The sequence below is a fragment of the Nicotiana tomentosiformis genome, chromosome 3 (genome assembly GCF_000390325.3).
Source record: "Nicotiana tomentosiformis chromosome 3, ASM39032v3, whole genome shotgun sequence".
Lineage (NCBI taxonomy): Eukaryota > Viridiplantae > Streptophyta > Magnoliopsida > Solanales > Solanaceae > Nicotiana > Nicotiana tomentosiformis.
The window spans coordinates 57,393,417-57,410,559 of NC_090814.1; the positions used below are offsets into that span (position 1 = coordinate 57,393,417).

At 38.1% G+C, this 17,143-nt stretch overlaps 3 protein-coding genes and 1 non-coding gene across 4 annotated transcripts; 3 read left to right on the plus strand and 1 right to left on the minus strand.

Annotated features, from left to right (window-relative positions):
• Nucleotides 1–5,460: 5,460 nt before the first annotated feature.
• Nucleotides 5,461–6,332, plus strand: LOC104087599 (lachrymatory-factor synthase-like). The gene is made up of 2 exons (XM_009592127.4): nt 5,461–5,630; nt 5,758–6,332. Exons 1-2 carry the CDS (start codon nt 5,622–5,624, stop codon nt 6,262–6,264), a joined length of 516 nt encoding a protein of 171 aa, XP_009590422.1. The 5' UTR covers nt 5,461–5,621; the 3' UTR covers nt 6,265–6,332.
• Nucleotides 6,333–7,566: 1,234 nt separating this feature from the next.
• LOC104087594 (laccase-4-like) lies at nt 7,567–10,366 on the plus strand. Its single transcript, XM_009592117.4, has 6 exons — nt 7,567–7,702; nt 7,839–7,990; nt 8,124–8,368; nt 8,512–8,640; nt 8,884–9,801; nt 10,059–10,366. The coding sequence occupies exons 1-6, from the start codon at nt 7,607–7,609 to the stop codon at nt 10,187–10,189; spliced, it is 1,671 nt and encodes a 556-aa protein (XP_009590412.1). The 5' UTR covers nt 7,567–7,606; the 3' UTR covers nt 10,190–10,366.
• Nucleotides 10,367–13,313: 2,947 nt separating this feature from the next.
• TRNAR-CCU (transfer RNA arginine (anticodon CCU)) lies at nt 13,314–13,386 on the minus strand. The gene has a single exon. It is a non-coding gene; the product is annotated as a tRNA-Arg (tRNA).
• A 697-nt stretch (nt 13,387–14,083) lies between these two features.
• Nucleotides 14,084–16,041, plus strand: LOC104087587 (transcription factor DIVARICATA-like). Its single transcript, XM_009592103.4, has 2 exons — nt 14,084–15,222; nt 15,423–16,041. Exons 1-2 carry the CDS (start codon nt 14,843–14,845, stop codon nt 15,793–15,795), a joined length of 753 nt encoding a protein of 250 aa, XP_009590398.1. The 5' UTR covers nt 14,084–14,842; the 3' UTR covers nt 15,796–16,041.
• The last annotated feature ends 1,102 nt before the right edge of the window (nt 16,042–17,143 follow it).

A 17,143-nucleotide genomic window follows, 5' to 3' on the forward strand; every position in this document is an offset into this window, starting at 1 on the left:
TAATACCTTGCCCTGATTATTTTTCGGACTAATGGATCGGCACCGGAGTGATTCCCACAAGTACCCTCGTGCACCTTACGTAGGATGTAATCGGTATCTCCTGGACCCAAGCATATTGCCAATGGTCCATCGAATATCCTTCGGTATAGCGTTCCATCTGAAGCCAACGTGAATCGAGCAGCTTTAGTCCGCAGGGCCCTTGAATCTTTAGGGTCTGATGGGAGCTTTCCGTTCTTTAAGTATTCAATATACTTATTTCTCCAATCCCAGGTTAAGCTCGTAGAAGTAATTCGGTGTGACCTCACGTGCAAAGTGACATGTAGTTTGTCCAAATACCTTTGCATTTTATCTTCTCGAACTTCGAAAGTTTTGTTTACTTGACTTACCACCAACAAAGAGTCACATTTGGCTTTAATGACTTTTGCTCCCAAGTTTTTAGCTAGCTCGAGACCTGTAATCATGGCCTCATACTCGGCCTCGTTGTTAGTCAACCTGGTAGTTTTAATAGATTGCCTAATAGTGTTACCCGTGGGTGGCTTTAAAACTATGCCTAGCCCGGACCCTTTCACGTTAGAAGCCCCGTTCGTAAAAAGGGTCCATACCCTCGATGACGTACCCGATTTCAACAGGAGTTCTTTTTCGACTTCGGGTATGAGGGTTGGCGTGAAATCGGCCATGAAGTCTGCTAAAATTTGAGACTTGATGGACGTACGGGGTTGATATTCGATATCGTACCCACTGAGTTTGACAGCCCATTTGGCCAATCGGCCTGATAGTTCGGGCTTGTGAAAAATATTACGAAGTGGGTGAGTCGTTAATACGCATATGGGGTGACATTGAAAGTATGATCGTAACTTTCTAGAGGCGCTTATCAGTGCAAGTGCCAACTTTTTTAGGTGCGGATATCTAGTTTCTGCTTCTCCTAAGGTTCGACTTATATAATAAATGAGAAATTGCGTACCTTGCTCTTCCCGAACTAGGACACCGCTTACTGCGATTTTCGATACTGCCAAGTACAAGCAAAGTTTTTCGTCTGTTTTTGGAGTGTGAAGTAGTGGTAGGATCGACAGATATTGTTTTAGTTCCTTTAATACTTGTTGGCATTCCGAGGTTCAAGCGAAATCGTTCTTCTTTTTCAGTAGAGAGAAAAAGACTTCGATCTGATGATCTCGAAATGAATCGGCCTAAGGCTGCAATCCGTCCCGTTAGCCTTTGTACAGCTTTCACGCTGTCCACGATGGTGATGTCTTTGATGGCCTTGATTTTATCGGGGTTAATCTCGATTCCCCAATTTGACACCATGAAGCCGAGGAACTTGCCCGAACCAACCCCGAAAGCACATTTTTCGGGGTTGAGCTTCATGTTGTATTTCCTCAAAATCTTGAACGTTTCCTGCAAATGGGTCAGATGGTCCTCTGCGCACATGGACTTAACTAGCATGTCATCAATATAAACTTCCATTGATTTACTTATTTATTCTTCGAACATTTTATTTACTAGGCGTTGGTAAGTAGCCCCTACATTGTTTAGCCCGAAGGGCATCACATTATAACAATATGTTCCATATCTGGTGACAAATGAAGTCTTTTTCTGGTCCTCCGAGTTCATCTGGATTTGATTATACCTGGAATAGGCATCGAGAAATGTGAGAATCTCGTGACCGGCCGTGGCATCGATCATGCAATTGATGTTGGGCAGCAGAAAAGAATCTTTGGGGCATGCTTTGTTCAAATCCTTATAGTCCACACACATTCTAAGTTTGTTCCCTTTTTTAGGCACTACAACTATATTGGCTAACCATTCGGGATATTTCACCTCCCGAATGGACCCTATCTTGAGAAGTTTGGTTACCTCGTCTTTTATGAATGTGTGTTTTACCTCGGACTGTGGTCTTCTCTTTTGCTTCACCGGTTTGAACTTAGGGTCCAAGCTTAGCCGATGCGTCGTTATGTCCGGAGGGATCCCTGTTATATCTAGATGGGACCAGTCAAAGCAATAAATATTATCGATAAGAAATTGAATAAGTTTCTTCCTGAGTTCGGGGCTCAACCCCGTTCCCAGGTATACCTTTCGTTCGGGCCAGTGCTCGATTAGTGTGACTTGCTCCAGTTCCTCAATTTTCGATTTGGTGGCGTCAGAGTCATCGGGAATCATGAAGGATCGAGGGATCCTCTGATCATCATCTTCTTCGATCTTCTGGTTATTTGGTTGGGTCGAAGCCGATGTCTGTGATTGCTATTTGGTATCTCGTTCCCCTTCTGAGCCCGATCCATTTACTGGCGAAGGCGAGGATATTGGTTTCGCTTCCTCGACGGCGAACATTTCTCTTGCGGCTGGTTGTTCTCCGTACACTGTTTTGACTCCTCTCGATGTGGGGAATTTGAGGACCCAGTGTAGGGTCGAAGGTACAGCTCTCATGTTGTGGATCCAGGACCTTCCGAAAAGGGCATTGTATCTCATGTCGCCTTCGATCACGTGGAACTTAGTTTCTTGGATGGTTCCGGCCACGTTTATTGGTAGAATTATCTCACCTTTGGTAGTTTCATATTCCATATTGAATCCGTTTAGAACCAGGGTTGTGGGTACGATCTGGTCCTGCAGGCCGAGCTGTTCTACGACCTTCAATCTGATAATGCTGGCCGAGCTACCTGGATCAATCAACACATGCTTAACTTTAGTTTTATTCATGAGTACGGATATTATCAGTGCATCATTATGAGGTTGTATGACTCCTTCTGCATCTTCATCATTGAAGGACAAAGTTCCTATGGGTGTGTAATCTTGAGTTCGAGATCGCTTTTCTCTCACAATCGATGTTTTAGTGCGTTTAAGCATTGGTCCCTGAGGGGTATCGACGCCGCCGATGATCATGTGAATGGCGTGCTGTGGTTCTTCTTGTTCGTTTTGCTTACCGAAATCCCTATTTTTAAAATGGTTCTTCGCCCTATCACTCAAAAATTCTCGAAGGTTCCCTTTGTTAAATAACCGGGCTACTTCCTCTCTTAGTTGCCTGCAATCTTCCGATCTGTGGCCATGGGTGCCATGATATTCGCACATTTGATTGGGATTCCTCTGGACAGGATCGGTCTGCATAGGTCGAGGCCATTTAGTGTCTTTGATGCGTTCGATAGCCGACACGAAGTTATATTCCGATAACCGAGGTGCTTCCTTAGATTCGGCAGGCCTATCGAACCTGCTTCTGTTCGTCAGCCCCCGGGACCCTTGACCTCGATCACTTCTTTTGTTATTTTGCCTGAGGTTATGTCTCGATTCACTGACTCTGTGGATTCCATTGTACGGTTAGTATCGATCCCCGATCGGACCTCGTTCTCGATTAGTATCCCTTCGAACATCGGGTTCAGACCCCAATTGATCATCTTCGACCCTAATTTTTGATTGGTACCAATTGTGCACGTCGGCCCATGTGATGGCTGGGCATTCGATCAGGTTATGCTTTAATCGTCGTGAAGCCGTCGAACTTCGCTCGTTCAAACCTTGAGTGAAAGCCTGAATAGCCCAATCGTCTGTGACTGGTGGCAAGTCCATTCGTTCCATTTGAAAACGAGATACGAACTCCCTCAGCATCTCTTTATCCTTTTGTCTTACCTTGAAGAGGTCTGATTTCCTTGTTGCGACTTTTATATGCTTTCACAAAAGAATCTGCTAACATGGCGAACGAGTCCGAATTTTTTTAACAACACAGTTTTATTTCATCGTCTTCTAAATCATTGTCCTTGATGACACATGTGTAAGAAGTGACGTGCTCGTTGGGATCGGTCGTTCCATTATATTTGGGAATTTCGGGCATACGGAAGTTTTTGGGGATTGGTTTCGGGGCTGCGCTCGAGGAAAAAGGTTTTATGCATGATTTTTTTTGAATCCAACCCTTTTATCATTGGTGGAGCTCCCGGGATCTTATCGACCCTAGAGTTATAAGTTTCTACTTTTTTATTGTTGGCTTCGACTCGCTTTGTGAGTTCCTCGAGCAATTTAGCAATTTCGGGAGTAGTCCCCGATTCTTGTTCATTTGACTTTACTATGGCTGGTTCCGTTCTGTGGGTGATTTTTCGGGGTGGATTGGGCTCCGGCCTGCTTTGTAGCTGGGTTTGGCTCTGCAACTGAGCTATTGCTGCCTGTTGGGCTTGCAACATTTCGAAAATCATATGCAAGCTAATGCCGTTTTCCTCGACGTTATGGGTATCTCGAGCCGCAGACCGAGTGCCACCATGGATGTTATTCTCGGGTTCAGCATGTAAGTTCGCCTCGATGGCTACATGCGAATTGATATCAACTGGCGCTCCGATTCCAGCTCCAACGGCGTTTACAAGTGGTCTTTCAGTACTGGGTGTCAAGTTGTTGTTTTCGTCTTGAAGACCGGCCCCGTTATCGATTGGTGAAGCCATTTGATTGATGGTTAGTCGTAGCTAATCCGAAATTTAAGATATTTTCGGAAACAAACGCAAAACACAATGGCGTGTTTTTTCAGATTCGTATCAAATAACCACTATTATCCTTAGCCCCACGGTGGGCGCCAAACTGTTTATCCGAAAAACTCTATAGTTGAATTTATTCGTAGTTCTAAGGATATGTAATATAGCTCAATACAAATTGTAACGATAAAAGGAAATATCAAATATGGACCGCAGAGAAGACAAAATAAACACAGTTGTAACGAAAGCGATTTTTTGGGACTAAGCAAGATGAATCAGTTTATGAGGCTTAAAAGAATAATTCTCGAATATAAGAGAATATGGTGCTTGAATTACAATGTGAGCTCCAAAAAACTGTCTTTCCAGAAATGATAAAACTTCCTTTTTATAGTAGAGGGATCTTACTTTAAATATAATTAAAAAATACTCAGTGAGAGATCTATGATAAATCAGTTTTTCCACAACTCCTACCAAGATTCTCTCATCTTAGTGGGATTGCAACGGCTTTTGTCTGTGAGTCCGATCTGACTCTGGCTCTTGATCTCGGCTTGAGCCCGATTCTAACTCGAGTTCTTTATCTTTGGTTTAAGCTCGATTCTGACTCGCACCCTTGAATTGATTCGGGGTCAATGTTGGTTGGTCTCTGGATCATGAGCTTGATAGCTTTACTCTGCATCATAGTTTGATTTGGATTCGAGCTCGATAACAATATCGAACTCGACATTGATCGGCCCCTCGGGTTCGAAACTTGTTTGTTCCATCTTCGAAATCCATCTCGAAGTTTGACTTCGATCGATTATCATTCGAACTCGATCAGACATGCGAAAGCCGAAATCTATTTCGACCGTATTATTGACTATTTCTTCAATCCTCCTGTTAAACATTGGAAGTACCGTACTTCAGGTGTTGGGTACTTTAAGTGTTGATAGTACCTAAGAAACTTGTCCTTGAAGTTATCTAATTTTAATGTCAAAAACATAGTCCAAACTCCAAAGATTTCATTGTTTCTTAGGATACCATAACGAGAAAACTTTGGAACTTATTACACTATCATTAAGTAGCAGCAGTTCTTGGCAGGTTACTTGAAACCTTCTCCTTAAGGGAGTCGATCGGTACGTTGTTTAGCAAACCAGACCAAAGGCACCTGCTGGATCTGCTAGTTTCCAGAAAAGCGGCTGACTGAAGAAACAGATGGAAATGGTACAACACTCAGCACATCATTTGGTTCTCTTATTAACTCCTCTGTTGAGTTTGTTGTTATTCTATTTCTTGTTGCTATATACTTAATAGTTAACGTTCATCTGTTAACTGTTCGAATTTTCTACAGAAAAATGAGGCAGGAAACGAGAAATGGCGCGGATCAGTAGGAGGCTTAGTAGAGGGTCCAATAGACCAAGTGTGGAAGTTAGTATCGCAAAGTAGTAAACTATCTGAATGGATGCCAATGGTGGAAAGATGCACTGATTTAGCTGGAGAAGAAGGAATTCCAGGCTACGTTCGGCTAGTTTCTGGTTTCATGTTCCCTGAAAAGGATGGAGACAGGTCCTGGATTAAGGAAAGACTAATTTCTATGCACATTTCATCACATAGTTATGTTTACAAAATGGAAGCAAGCAATGTTGGTTTTGATGGATCAACAAATTCACTAAAACTCTTTGATTATGAAGATAATACAACTCTTGTTAACTGGACATTTGAAATAAATCCACTGGAAGGTTCCTCTGAGGACACAATTATAGATTACTTGGGATTTCTTTATAAATCTTGTATTAATAGAATTAAGTTTGCTATTGATGCGTTGCCTCCTCTCAAAAATGAGTGTACTGGAGAGTAAATTGCTTTAACATATTATTTTAGCTACTTTAACAGCAGCCAAAATCAATAATATGTCAATTTAGAGGTTGTTCAGTTTTTTATTCTGAGCCTAAAATAATCTAATCTTCCTCTTGGCTATAATTATTCTATGGTTTAAGTTTAGTATTATCCAGTTCCAGATGGTTCCCTATGCCTGGACAACTCCAATCTGAAAAGATTCAAATGCCTTTTGTTCCCTGAATTCATTTTACTTTTAAAATACCGAAAGAGAGAGAGTTGTTGTAGCTTATCTTCCAATTTTGTTGTTTTTCATTAAAGATAAAAAGGAGAACAAAAGTTGATTTTTAGGGGAGGTGGGTGGGGACCAAGGGATGAGCTGTTACTGTATTACACATCTAATTTTCCAGCAAATCCTCATTTAAACCGCAATTGTAGAAGGATTTTCCTAATATCAATGAAAACTATTTTTCAACTAATAGGCTGCTTCATCACTAACAAGTAACAACCTTCTAGATGAAATAGTATGTACAGACCATTGTGCAGACTTTGGTACATTATAACATTCTACACAGTGCAGTTTCAATTCACCATCTTTTATACAGTTAAGTAAACTCTTCTGATTATCAGCTTATGACCCTAGAGCGTTTCCAACAAATACGGTCATCGCCTACTCTTGCTTTACTGAAATGTAGTATAAACTTCTTCATATTATGCACTATGGTCCTCGTCAGAGACTGAACTTGTACTTTGATATTATGAGTTTAGAATTTAATATTTGTTGAAAGTTTAGTAGTTTTTCACGTATATATTTATGTTATATCATGTCGAAAATACTAGGTAGCTATTGTACTAATGTATCTGACTTCTCGAAGGAATAGAAGGGTCTGATCTTGTCTACTGTTTAAGAATGGAATACAAACTAGAGTTGTTTTCCTTAAATACGTTCTCCAAGTAACTATCCACATTCAAACATATCATCAACATTGCTTCTGTTTAAATGCAAAGTGACTGAAACAGTTGAACAATCAACCACGAATTTGACCCAAATATATATGTGCTGGAATACGTACTCTGAGAGTGAGATGGTATGATTTCAAAGAAGAATAACTGATCTCGTATATGTCAAAAGAGCCTGGATTCATAGATCAAAAGACTACTTTATGTAATATGCAAGAAAACTTTGAGGCAAAATGTGCATACCTGGACTTGTTCACTCACCTAACCAGGTAAAATGACGTAGCATCAATATACTCTATTCCTTTATATTGTCATCTTGGTCAATTCTTTGTAAAAGGAGTGACACTTAGACACAGATAAACAAACAGGAAAAAAGGCAAGACGAAAGCCAGTGTAGTACTGGCATGGCATCTTTGGTTCAAGCTGTTGTTCTGGTGACTCTTGCAACTTCATTTTTTCCTGCATTTGTGGAGTCGATTGTTCGTCATTACAAGTTCACTGTAAGTTCACTGCATAGAATATGGTACATATATTTTTATTTTCCATAATCTGTTAAAATGAGTTACAACTAGGAAAATTCAAACTTAAGATTTGGGGATACAGAAAAGTTTTTCAGCATTGTGCTACTTTATGTAGGTGGTGAGGAAAAATGCAACAAGATTGTGTGCAACTAAGCCTATTATCACTGTAAATGGAAAATTTCCAGGGCCAACTCTCTATGCTAGAGAAGATGATACAGTGCTTGTAAGGGTTGTCAACCATGTCCAAGACAATGTTACCATCCATTGGTATGATAAATCAACTATTTTAGCCATCTTAAATGGGAAAAAACAACAACTGACTTTATCGCGGATCATATAAATATGACATAAACAAACAAGGTCATAATGTGATGCTAAACTCGTAATGGGGAAATTTCAGGCATGGAGTCAGACAACTTCGGACAGGATGGTCGGACGGACCAGCATATATTACTCAATGCCCAATACAGACAGGGCAAAGCTATCTCTACAACTTCACCCTCACTGGGCAAAGAGGTACCCTTCTTTGGCATGCACATATCAACTGGCAAAGGGCAACGGTACATGGTGCCATCGTCATCTTGCCCAAACGGCGCGTTCCTTATCCATTCCCCAAGCCAGAAAAGGAAGAAATTATAATATTAGGTAACATTAAATTCCTTTTACTCCAGTTTGCTATGGTCTCTGCTTGTAGCTAATATATGCAGAAAAGCAGATGATCCATGCTATATATTTAAACATCAGGGACAATTTAGTTGTTTTTTTCTAATGGAAGTCTTGAATTGCAGGAGAATGGTGGAGTTCAGATGTTGAGGCAGTAATCAACCAAGCAATGAAAATGGGAGTGGCTCCCAATGTATCAGATGCACACACCATCAATGGCCATCCTGGACCTGCACCAAATTGTTCTTCAAAGGGTACTTTACTAAGTCTTGTTTATGTACGATAATCAAATAAATTTAGAGATATTCCTCTTTTCAAATAATGTCATGCAGAAAAATCCATGAAAATTATACAGGATAACTTACTAACTATTCAGGCAGCTTTTCCATCGTATCAAGATCGAACTATGATGTTATAATGTACCAAAGATAAAGATTATATGCACTTGATGGCCTGATGAAGGATCAAAATGATATCTGCTGACCGGGATTATGCAGGTTACACCCTACATGTGGAGAGTGGCAAGACCTACTTGCTCCGTATCATTAATGCAGCATTGAACGAAGAGCTCTTTTTCAAGATTGCAGGGCACAATTTGACTGTTGTTGAGGTCGATGCATCTTACGTTAAACCCTTCAAGACGGACACCATTTTCATCGCTCCAGGACAGACAACAAACGCCATTCTCACTGCTGATCAGAGTGCTGGAAAGTACTTAATAGCCGTTTCTCCTTTTATGGACACCATAGTTGCCACTGATAATCTAACTGCAACCGGAACAGTCCACTATCTAGGAACTGATGCACTTTCCCCTACTGCTCTCACTACCATTCCCTCTCGAAATGCTACCCCAGTAACCAACATTTTTGTAGACTCCCTACGGAGCCTAAACTCGAAAAAATACCCTGCTAATGTTCCATTGACAATTGATCATTCGTTGCTTCTAACTATGGGTATTGGTGTTAATCCTTGCGCTACTTGCCAAAATGGAAGCAGAGTTGTGGCAGCTATCAATAATGTTACCTTTGTCATGCCTACTACTGCTATCCTCCAAGCACATTATTATAATATAAGTGGTGTCTACACCGCGGATTTCCCTGGAAATCCATCAATACCTTTCAACTATACTGGCACTCCACCAACAAATTTGCAGACACAAAATGGTACAAAAGTTTACAAAGTTGAATTTAATTCAACTGTCCAGGTAGTGCTCCAAGGAACTTCTATCATAGCACCAGAGAGCCATCCAACACATCTACACGGATTTAATTTCTTTGTAGTTGGGAAAGGAGTTGGAAATTATGATCCTAAAAATGATCCAAAGAAGTTCAACCTTGTGGATCCAGTTGAGAGGAATACTATGAGTGTACCAACTGCTGGATGGACTGCCATTAGATTCCGAGCAGATAATCCTGGTAAAATTTCTTTTTTACTTTCATTTTATAAAGGGCAACCCGATGCACAATGCACCCACACAGGGTACGGGAAGGGCCGCATGACAAGGGGTGTGGCTGCTTCCATTGCTCGAACCCATGACATATAGGTCACACGGCAACTTTACTGTTGCTCCAAGGGTCGAACCCGTCATTCACAGAAATAATAAACTTTACTTTCATTTTTTATGGTTAGAGTGGATTTTCATTTGTTTGTAATCTGAATATTTGATGTGTAGGTGTTTGGTTTATGCACTGTCATTTGGAGGTTCATACAACATGGGGACTTAAGATGGGATTCCTGGTGGAAAATGGAAAAGGCCCTAATCAATCAATCCTACCTCCTCCAAGTGATCTTCCAAAATGCTAAAGAAAATTTCACCAAATTGACATACGAATTGGAAATGAAAGCTTCACAGAAGTCAGTTGTGAAGTTCAACTAGTTGAGTGAATAAAATGTTTAGGACCACAAGTTTGATCGTTTTGGAAGATGTACGAGGAGAAGTCTCTTGAGTCTTTTGGTGAAACACAACTTCAATCTTGATTATTTTTTGTAATTGACTGCCATGTATAGTGCAATGTATCTTGAAGATGCTCTTGGGAATTTCACATAAATCTAGCTGCCTTTGTACCAAAATAAGCCACTTACATCTGTCTAATTAAACAAAAAAAAAAAAAAACGTAGTGATTCCTCTCTATTCTACTAGGGCTTAGTGAATACAATTTAGATGCCCTACGAGCGGAGCCTTCGAGCTGTAGATTAAGGTTGTGCAGCCTGCCCCAAACCCCTCAATGATTAAGAATGTTTCGTGCATCCAAATGCCCTTTAAATGCTCAGGTCCGACTGGCCCATAGATTTAAAAGGATCCCGTAATAGACTCCAAACTTTATATTTTTACCTAATAAACAGGCGATTATAGGGGCAATAGTTCTGCACAGAAAATAAAACGCCAAGTTAGGAAAAGCTGTAACAAAAAAGCTATCGTGCCAGGTAGGGGTCGAGCCTACGACCTTCTGCTTAGGAAACATACGCTCTAAGAATGTTGAAGTTCAGCTTATACAGAACAAAACTTCAACTCTAAGAATACTAAAGTTAAGCAAATACAGAACACAACTTCAACTCCAAAGAATGCTGAAGTTCATCAAAAACAAAATAAAAACTGCAGACAAAACATACTATACTTTTACAAACACAAAACAAAACTTAAGTTCCTAGAATGTTAAAGTTCATCACAACCAGAACAAAAACTGCAGACAAAACATGTTGTAGCTTTACAAAACACAGAACAAAAACTTCAGCTCAAAAGCCATTGCTGAAGTTCAGCAAAATACATAACAAAAACATCACATAAAACATCCTATAATTAAGCAAAAAATAGTATGAAAAACTTCAGATTAAACACACAAAAAAAAAAAAAAAAAACTTACACGACATATTCTGTTAACTAATTCATCATCAAACGTCGTTATAGAATATTTAGAACGACTCTAGGTACGAGGTGATTCTCCAATTACAAGAGTTTGATTGGTTTCTTTTGATCGACTCCGACTACGTGGTGATTCACTAGTTGAAGGAACCGAATTCAGTACCTTCGAACGAATGCGGCTTCATGGTAATTGTCAAATTAAAGGCATTGAATTCAATTCCTCTTCGGTAGGAATTATCTCCAATAACCTAAATGCCCGATATTTCAGTTTAATGCAAAAAAGTATATTATCAAAAATAAAATAAAATTGATACGTCAACATATTAACAAAACTACAAAAAAAAAAAGGAAAAATAAAGAACATTAACTTACACCATGATTACTGAAGTAATCCTTATGAAGTTCTTTAAATTTATGCTCTCCCAAAGATGTATAACGTAATATCGTGGGAACTTGAGGGACATCAAGGTAGTCGTCATCTTTTAAATATTTATCCCGAATTTCTGGGAAGCGCTTATAGAACCAAACAAATAGTGGATATGAAAATCTGCCTACAGTATACTCAGTTGAATTATTTTTGTCCTTGTTGTCCAAAGCATGTTTCATTGAGGTAATAAGCTTCTCATAAGACGCATTACCCCAAGGATAATTAAGACAAGTTTCATCGTCTTCAACAATAGCTGCATACTACTCCAACACAGTTGATTCATTCTTTCTTCCGAACAAAATAGACTCCACAATAAGAATTTTCATAAGCTTCACATCACCTTCATCACTCTCGCATACGTGTTTGAAATTCACATCATCCTTTTTAATTTGATTCCGTATCATTTACTCTCAAATGTCCTTTAAGGTCACACCCTTAGACTTTCCAAAATAGTGCTTCAAAATATTACTCTCTCGTTTAATTCGTTTTTCAACATTATGTGATGTGATCCTCAAACCGCACATAATGTGAAAGTCTTCAAGGCTGAAGGACACATCACAACCAAAAATCTTGAAACTAATGGAATCTCGATCATTGGTGAATACGCGAGAAAGAATCAAATAATGAACCAACTTCATGCTGCAATGAAAATTCTCCATAGCCATGATATATTGAAATGTACCATTATTCAGCTTCTCCTGTTGTGCAGGAGTCAAGAAAGTTGCAATTAAACCCTTCAAATCGTGGTTCCCCTTCTATTAAGCACGGTAGTTAAACCGATCTGAGCAATTACAGAACAAAAACTCCAGCCAAAATATGTTGTTATTTCACAAATATAGAACACAAATTAAACTCCAATAATGCTGAATTTCATCAAAAACAAAACAAAAACTACAGACAAAACATACTTTACAAAACTTCAGCTCCTAGAATTAAGTTATCCTTGAAATATTATAAACTTCACACTTTAATAACATTATCTATTTGAGTCTCAAAGTTTTAAAAAATTTCAACGTCTCCAAAAATCACTGAAGAATATATAGAATTTTTATCAAAAACACAAACACAATTTCAAAAAACCTAAAAACGCTAATCGTAAAAGTAAAACCTACAAAACTAATGCACTAATCAAAGTAAAACCCTAGGAAACTATTTTAGCACAAATAAAAAAAGGAAAACGATTCAACTAAGATTACTATCAACAAAAAATCCAATAATTAAATCATAACTAATCCTAAAATAAAACCCCATACAAAGTTAATGCAATGTACTAAAGGAACCATTAAAATTGTACCTGTGATTATACTTAATGTTGTTGGGGAAGAAACAGTTGCAAAAACAAGCAGAATGCAATGCCGAAAACCGTTTGATTTCAGAGAAGAACAAATCAAAACCGCGAAAAAGGAGAGAGAGACAGAGACAAGAGACAATATGCCGTATACTTGGAGAGAAAGTAGTGTTTTACTAAAGAAGGGCAAAATCATCTTTTTAAAATACTTTTAACACAAAAACGAGTATGGATGCAAACGGAAAAACAAAGCGGATACAAGTTAACCCATGCAATTTTTACCATTACAGGGGCAATAGTTCTGCACAGAAAAGAAAAGGCTGAGTTAGGAAAAGCTGTAACCAAAACGCATCGCGCCAGGTAGGGGTCGAACCTACGACTTTCTGCTTAGGAAACAGACGCTCTATCCACTGAGCTACAGGCGCTTATCTGTTTTCATTCTCACATCTGCAATTAATTTAATTCTAATAAGCGATTAACATAAGGAAAGAATTACTTGTATAAAAAAGGCAACTCTACTTTTAAGGCAGAGTAAGATTATGTGGCTATAAACTATATTCATGTTTATAATGCAAATAAAGTAAGTTTACTATGCAAACACGCTCTAAATTACCTTTCTTATTGCAAAGTGAAATTTATTATGAACCCAGAGCTCAATCCGTAAGACAAGTTGAAGAAAATGGAAGACGGTTTTTCATTTTCCGGTCGATAGCTCTTTTTGTTCAAGCGAGTGAAAGAAAAAGAAGTCACTGCCCCCGAGGAGAAAAAAAAAAGTACTCTCCTCCGTTATCGGACACAGAATTTAAGAAAAAATAAAAATTTTTGGAATTTGTGGTCATAAAAAAATTAAAAAGAGATCCAAAGTATTTATATGGTTATAAAATTTTTTTATTAATATTAGAATTGTAAGTTTAAGCTAAATTATTTTTAAATTTAGAAAGGGATCATTCTTTTTGAAACGTACCAAAAAAGAAATAGATTGAGTTAAATGAGGGAGTAAGAAAAAGAGATGTTTATCTTTTAGTCCTTTGAGCTGTCACAAAAAAAGTGATTATGATTGGCAAACCAACACTTTTGGCAGCAGCCCATAACCTTAAAACCAATTCGTGAAACATAATAAATAGCACAGATACCTTTAACATGTATTGCAAATCTAATCACTATTCAACAACTCGTATTCCTTGACGTATCTCATTATCTTTTTCTTATTTTAGTTCCACTCTCCTTCTTCTCTTGGTTCACACTAATATACAAGCAAGACCACTAATACAGAACAGTTGCACTGCCAACCCCACTGTATATTACCCACTTTGATCAACTTCTTTTTGTTTTTTCAAACTCATTTGCCACTATTCTCTCCTTTGGCTTCCAAAAATAGCAAACAGCAGAACAACTTCAGCCTCTTTCTTGGTGCTCTTTTACTTTGGTTTCTTAGGATCAACCTTTTGTCTGGATGATCTTTGCTCCTTCACTTCATCTATTAAATTTCTGTTAAGGTTGTTCTCTGTTTTCTCATACCCTTTTCAGTTTTACGCTTTATTTCTTGAATATAACCCGACTTGGCTGTCCAAAACTTGAAATTCTTGTTTGAGTTGTGCTCAATTTGCAACTTTTTTTCTCTTTACTCATCGTTTATGATTGGGAATTGGGAGGATTTAGGTGGTTATGCCTGAGTAGTAAAATCAGTTGCTTTTCCCTATTTATTTCAAAGATTCTTTAGCTCTCTTAAAAAGGGTACTCATTTAAGGCCTATCGTGTGTTATAAAAATCTCATCTTTTTTTCTATTCACACAACACATAAATTGTCTTTAACAAATGGAAATAAGTAGTCTATTCTAAGTCTTAATAAGCAAACTCAGGATACTGGGTATTGAAAAGAAAATGGAAACTTTGTGGGCTACGTCGCTTATACCAAATTCAAGCTGGATGATGATGGAACAGAGGAAAAGCAGTGAATGGACACAAGAAGAGAACAAGAAATTTGAAAGTGCACTTGCAATATACGATGAGAGAACTCCAAATAGATGGTTTAAGGTGGCGGATTTGATCCCTGGGAAGACAGTATATGATGTGATGAAACAGTACAAAGAATTAGCAGCAGATGTAAGTGACATAGAAGCTGGCTTGTTCCCAGTTCCTCCTTCGTCTTTTATGCTTGAGTTGGTCGATGATAATCGCGGTGTTCAAGCGTTTAGAAAGAGGGGCAGATCTTTTGATCAAGAGAGAAAAAAAGGTGTCCCATGGACTGAGGAAGAACACAGGTGCACAACCTTTTCTAATTTTACTATCTTCTGTTATGCAGTGTAACATGTGAATTAAGAGTCAATTCCAATTCTGATTGCATATCATCCATAGATTGGTAATGTAAATGACCTGATCTCAATAGATATAAGTTAAACTCTTAATAACTGAGAACTGGTTGATTTTGATGTTAACAAACAATGGTGTTATTGGGTTATAGGAGGTTTCTGATGGGACTTGACAAGCATGGGAAAGGGGATTGGAGGAACATATCAAGGAATTTTGTGATCTCAAAAACGCCAACGCAAGTGGCAAGTCATGCTCAAAAATACTATCTGAGACAGCTTTCAGGAGGGAAAGATAAGAGGAGACCTAGCATCCATGACATTACTACTGTCAATCTCACGAACATCGACTTGTCCGACAACAATCTCAACAGCAACAACAACAACAACAACAATAAATTTCCATCTTCGTTCGCGGTTAACAACCCGTTGCAGAATTCTAATGATGGAGCGTTGATGGCTTTTGGATCGTCTTATAACAGCAGCTCCTACCCCTATGAGTTTGGTTCAGTAAACATATGGAACTGACAATTAATATTATTGCTAATGACAATTCCCAGATACACACCCATATCAGATATGGGGTTCAACAGTTCAAGAATGTCGGTCTTGGATTTTGGTTTTGTGATCTTAATGTGATGTAAATCTTAGTTTTACTTTCGCAATTAAGCCCTACTCTCTCTGTGCTGCTTTCAGACTTTACCAATGAAAGTCTATCAATTTGCCTGCTTTTTTTTTCTTTCTTTTTCTTAAATGCATACATGATTCCTTTCCTGCCTGGTTTACATATTTTACCACCATGATCTTAGTATGTATCTAATTATATATGAATTACACCAAAGGTGTTTGAGTGAGAAAACATCTTATATTTGAACTTATAAATCATTATCTAATTTCTTCTAAGATGATAATTTAAATTGAAAGCTCTAAATATATAATAATCTGGTTCATTTCAACAGCTAAAGCAGGCTGAGCTTCATTCAATGCTCGAATCTTTGGGTATTGAATAATGCAAACGATAAATTTTCGGTTATTGATTAATTATTCGTTCCTCCTTTTTACTTTTCTTTTTCCCCCAAGTCATGATCGAAGAATATTTGAAGAGCCACAACCCTTAAAATTACAAGCTTACAAGATTTTCCGCGTTACAGAGTGAACTAACTTTAGCCAGAGTTTTGCACTCCTATCTAATCGTATCTCCCCTTTAAAGGCTAAGTGCAGGATTTTTCCTTTTATTAAAGGCAAAACGGAAAACCTTTTGATTAATATTTTATATTTGCATTAAATAATCTATTAAATATATGTAAATATATAGAACGCTTAGACCCCATAATTCATAAACTCATAATTATGAATGTCCTATTGCCTCGTGCTATTAATTAGTGGAAAGTTTGTGGGATCCATTTTCATTTTTGAGAATTTTTCGTACTAAAAGACATTAAGTAGGCAAGAAGACATGTCACACTAGAAGTTGTGGCTGATTTAGCTGACTCAATAAATGTTGTCAGTTTGCACTATTTGATTGAATTTCCAAAGTATGGAATTAGAAAAGAGTACGCAATTTGGCCAAGTTGACCCATTTTGATTTTGCCAGTCTACTTTCTAGAGGTTGCTGCTGAGTCTGCATTCCACTTGTCTCGGTGTTATCCTCTTTCTCCCTAATTCACATGTATTACTATAAACAGCTGCCGCAGTATTTTTATTTTAAGAATGCTATGGAAGAAAAATATGTAATTTTACATATATGGAGGTTGCAATTTGAGTTGCTTGCCTTATTAAAATTGACTTGTACACTGTTCGTCCCAGTTTATGTGACAGATTTGATATAACAAATTTAAAGGAAGAGATAAAGATAAACTTTTAAAATTTATTTCTA

Coding starts and splice junctions, on each gene's coding strand:
- LOC104087594 (XM_009592117.4), top strand. CDS start 7,607: ATGGCATCTTTGGTTCAAGCTGTTGTTCTGGTGACTCTTGCAACTTCA. Junction 7,703..7,838: donor TTCGTCATTACAAGTTCACT/GTAAGTTCACTG, acceptor TACTTTATGTAG/GTGGTGAGGAAAAATGCAAC. Junction 7,991..8,123: donor GACAATGTTACCATCCATTG/GTATGATAAATC, acceptor GGGAAATTTCAG/GCATGGAGTCAGACAACTTC.
- LOC104087587 (XM_009592103.4), top strand. CDS start 14,843: ATGGAAACTTTGTGGGCTACGTCGCTTATACCAAATTCAAGCTGGATG. Junction 15,223..15,422: donor TGGACTGAGGAAGAACACAG/GTGCACAACCTT, acceptor ATTGGGTTATAG/GAGGTTTCTGATGGGACTTG.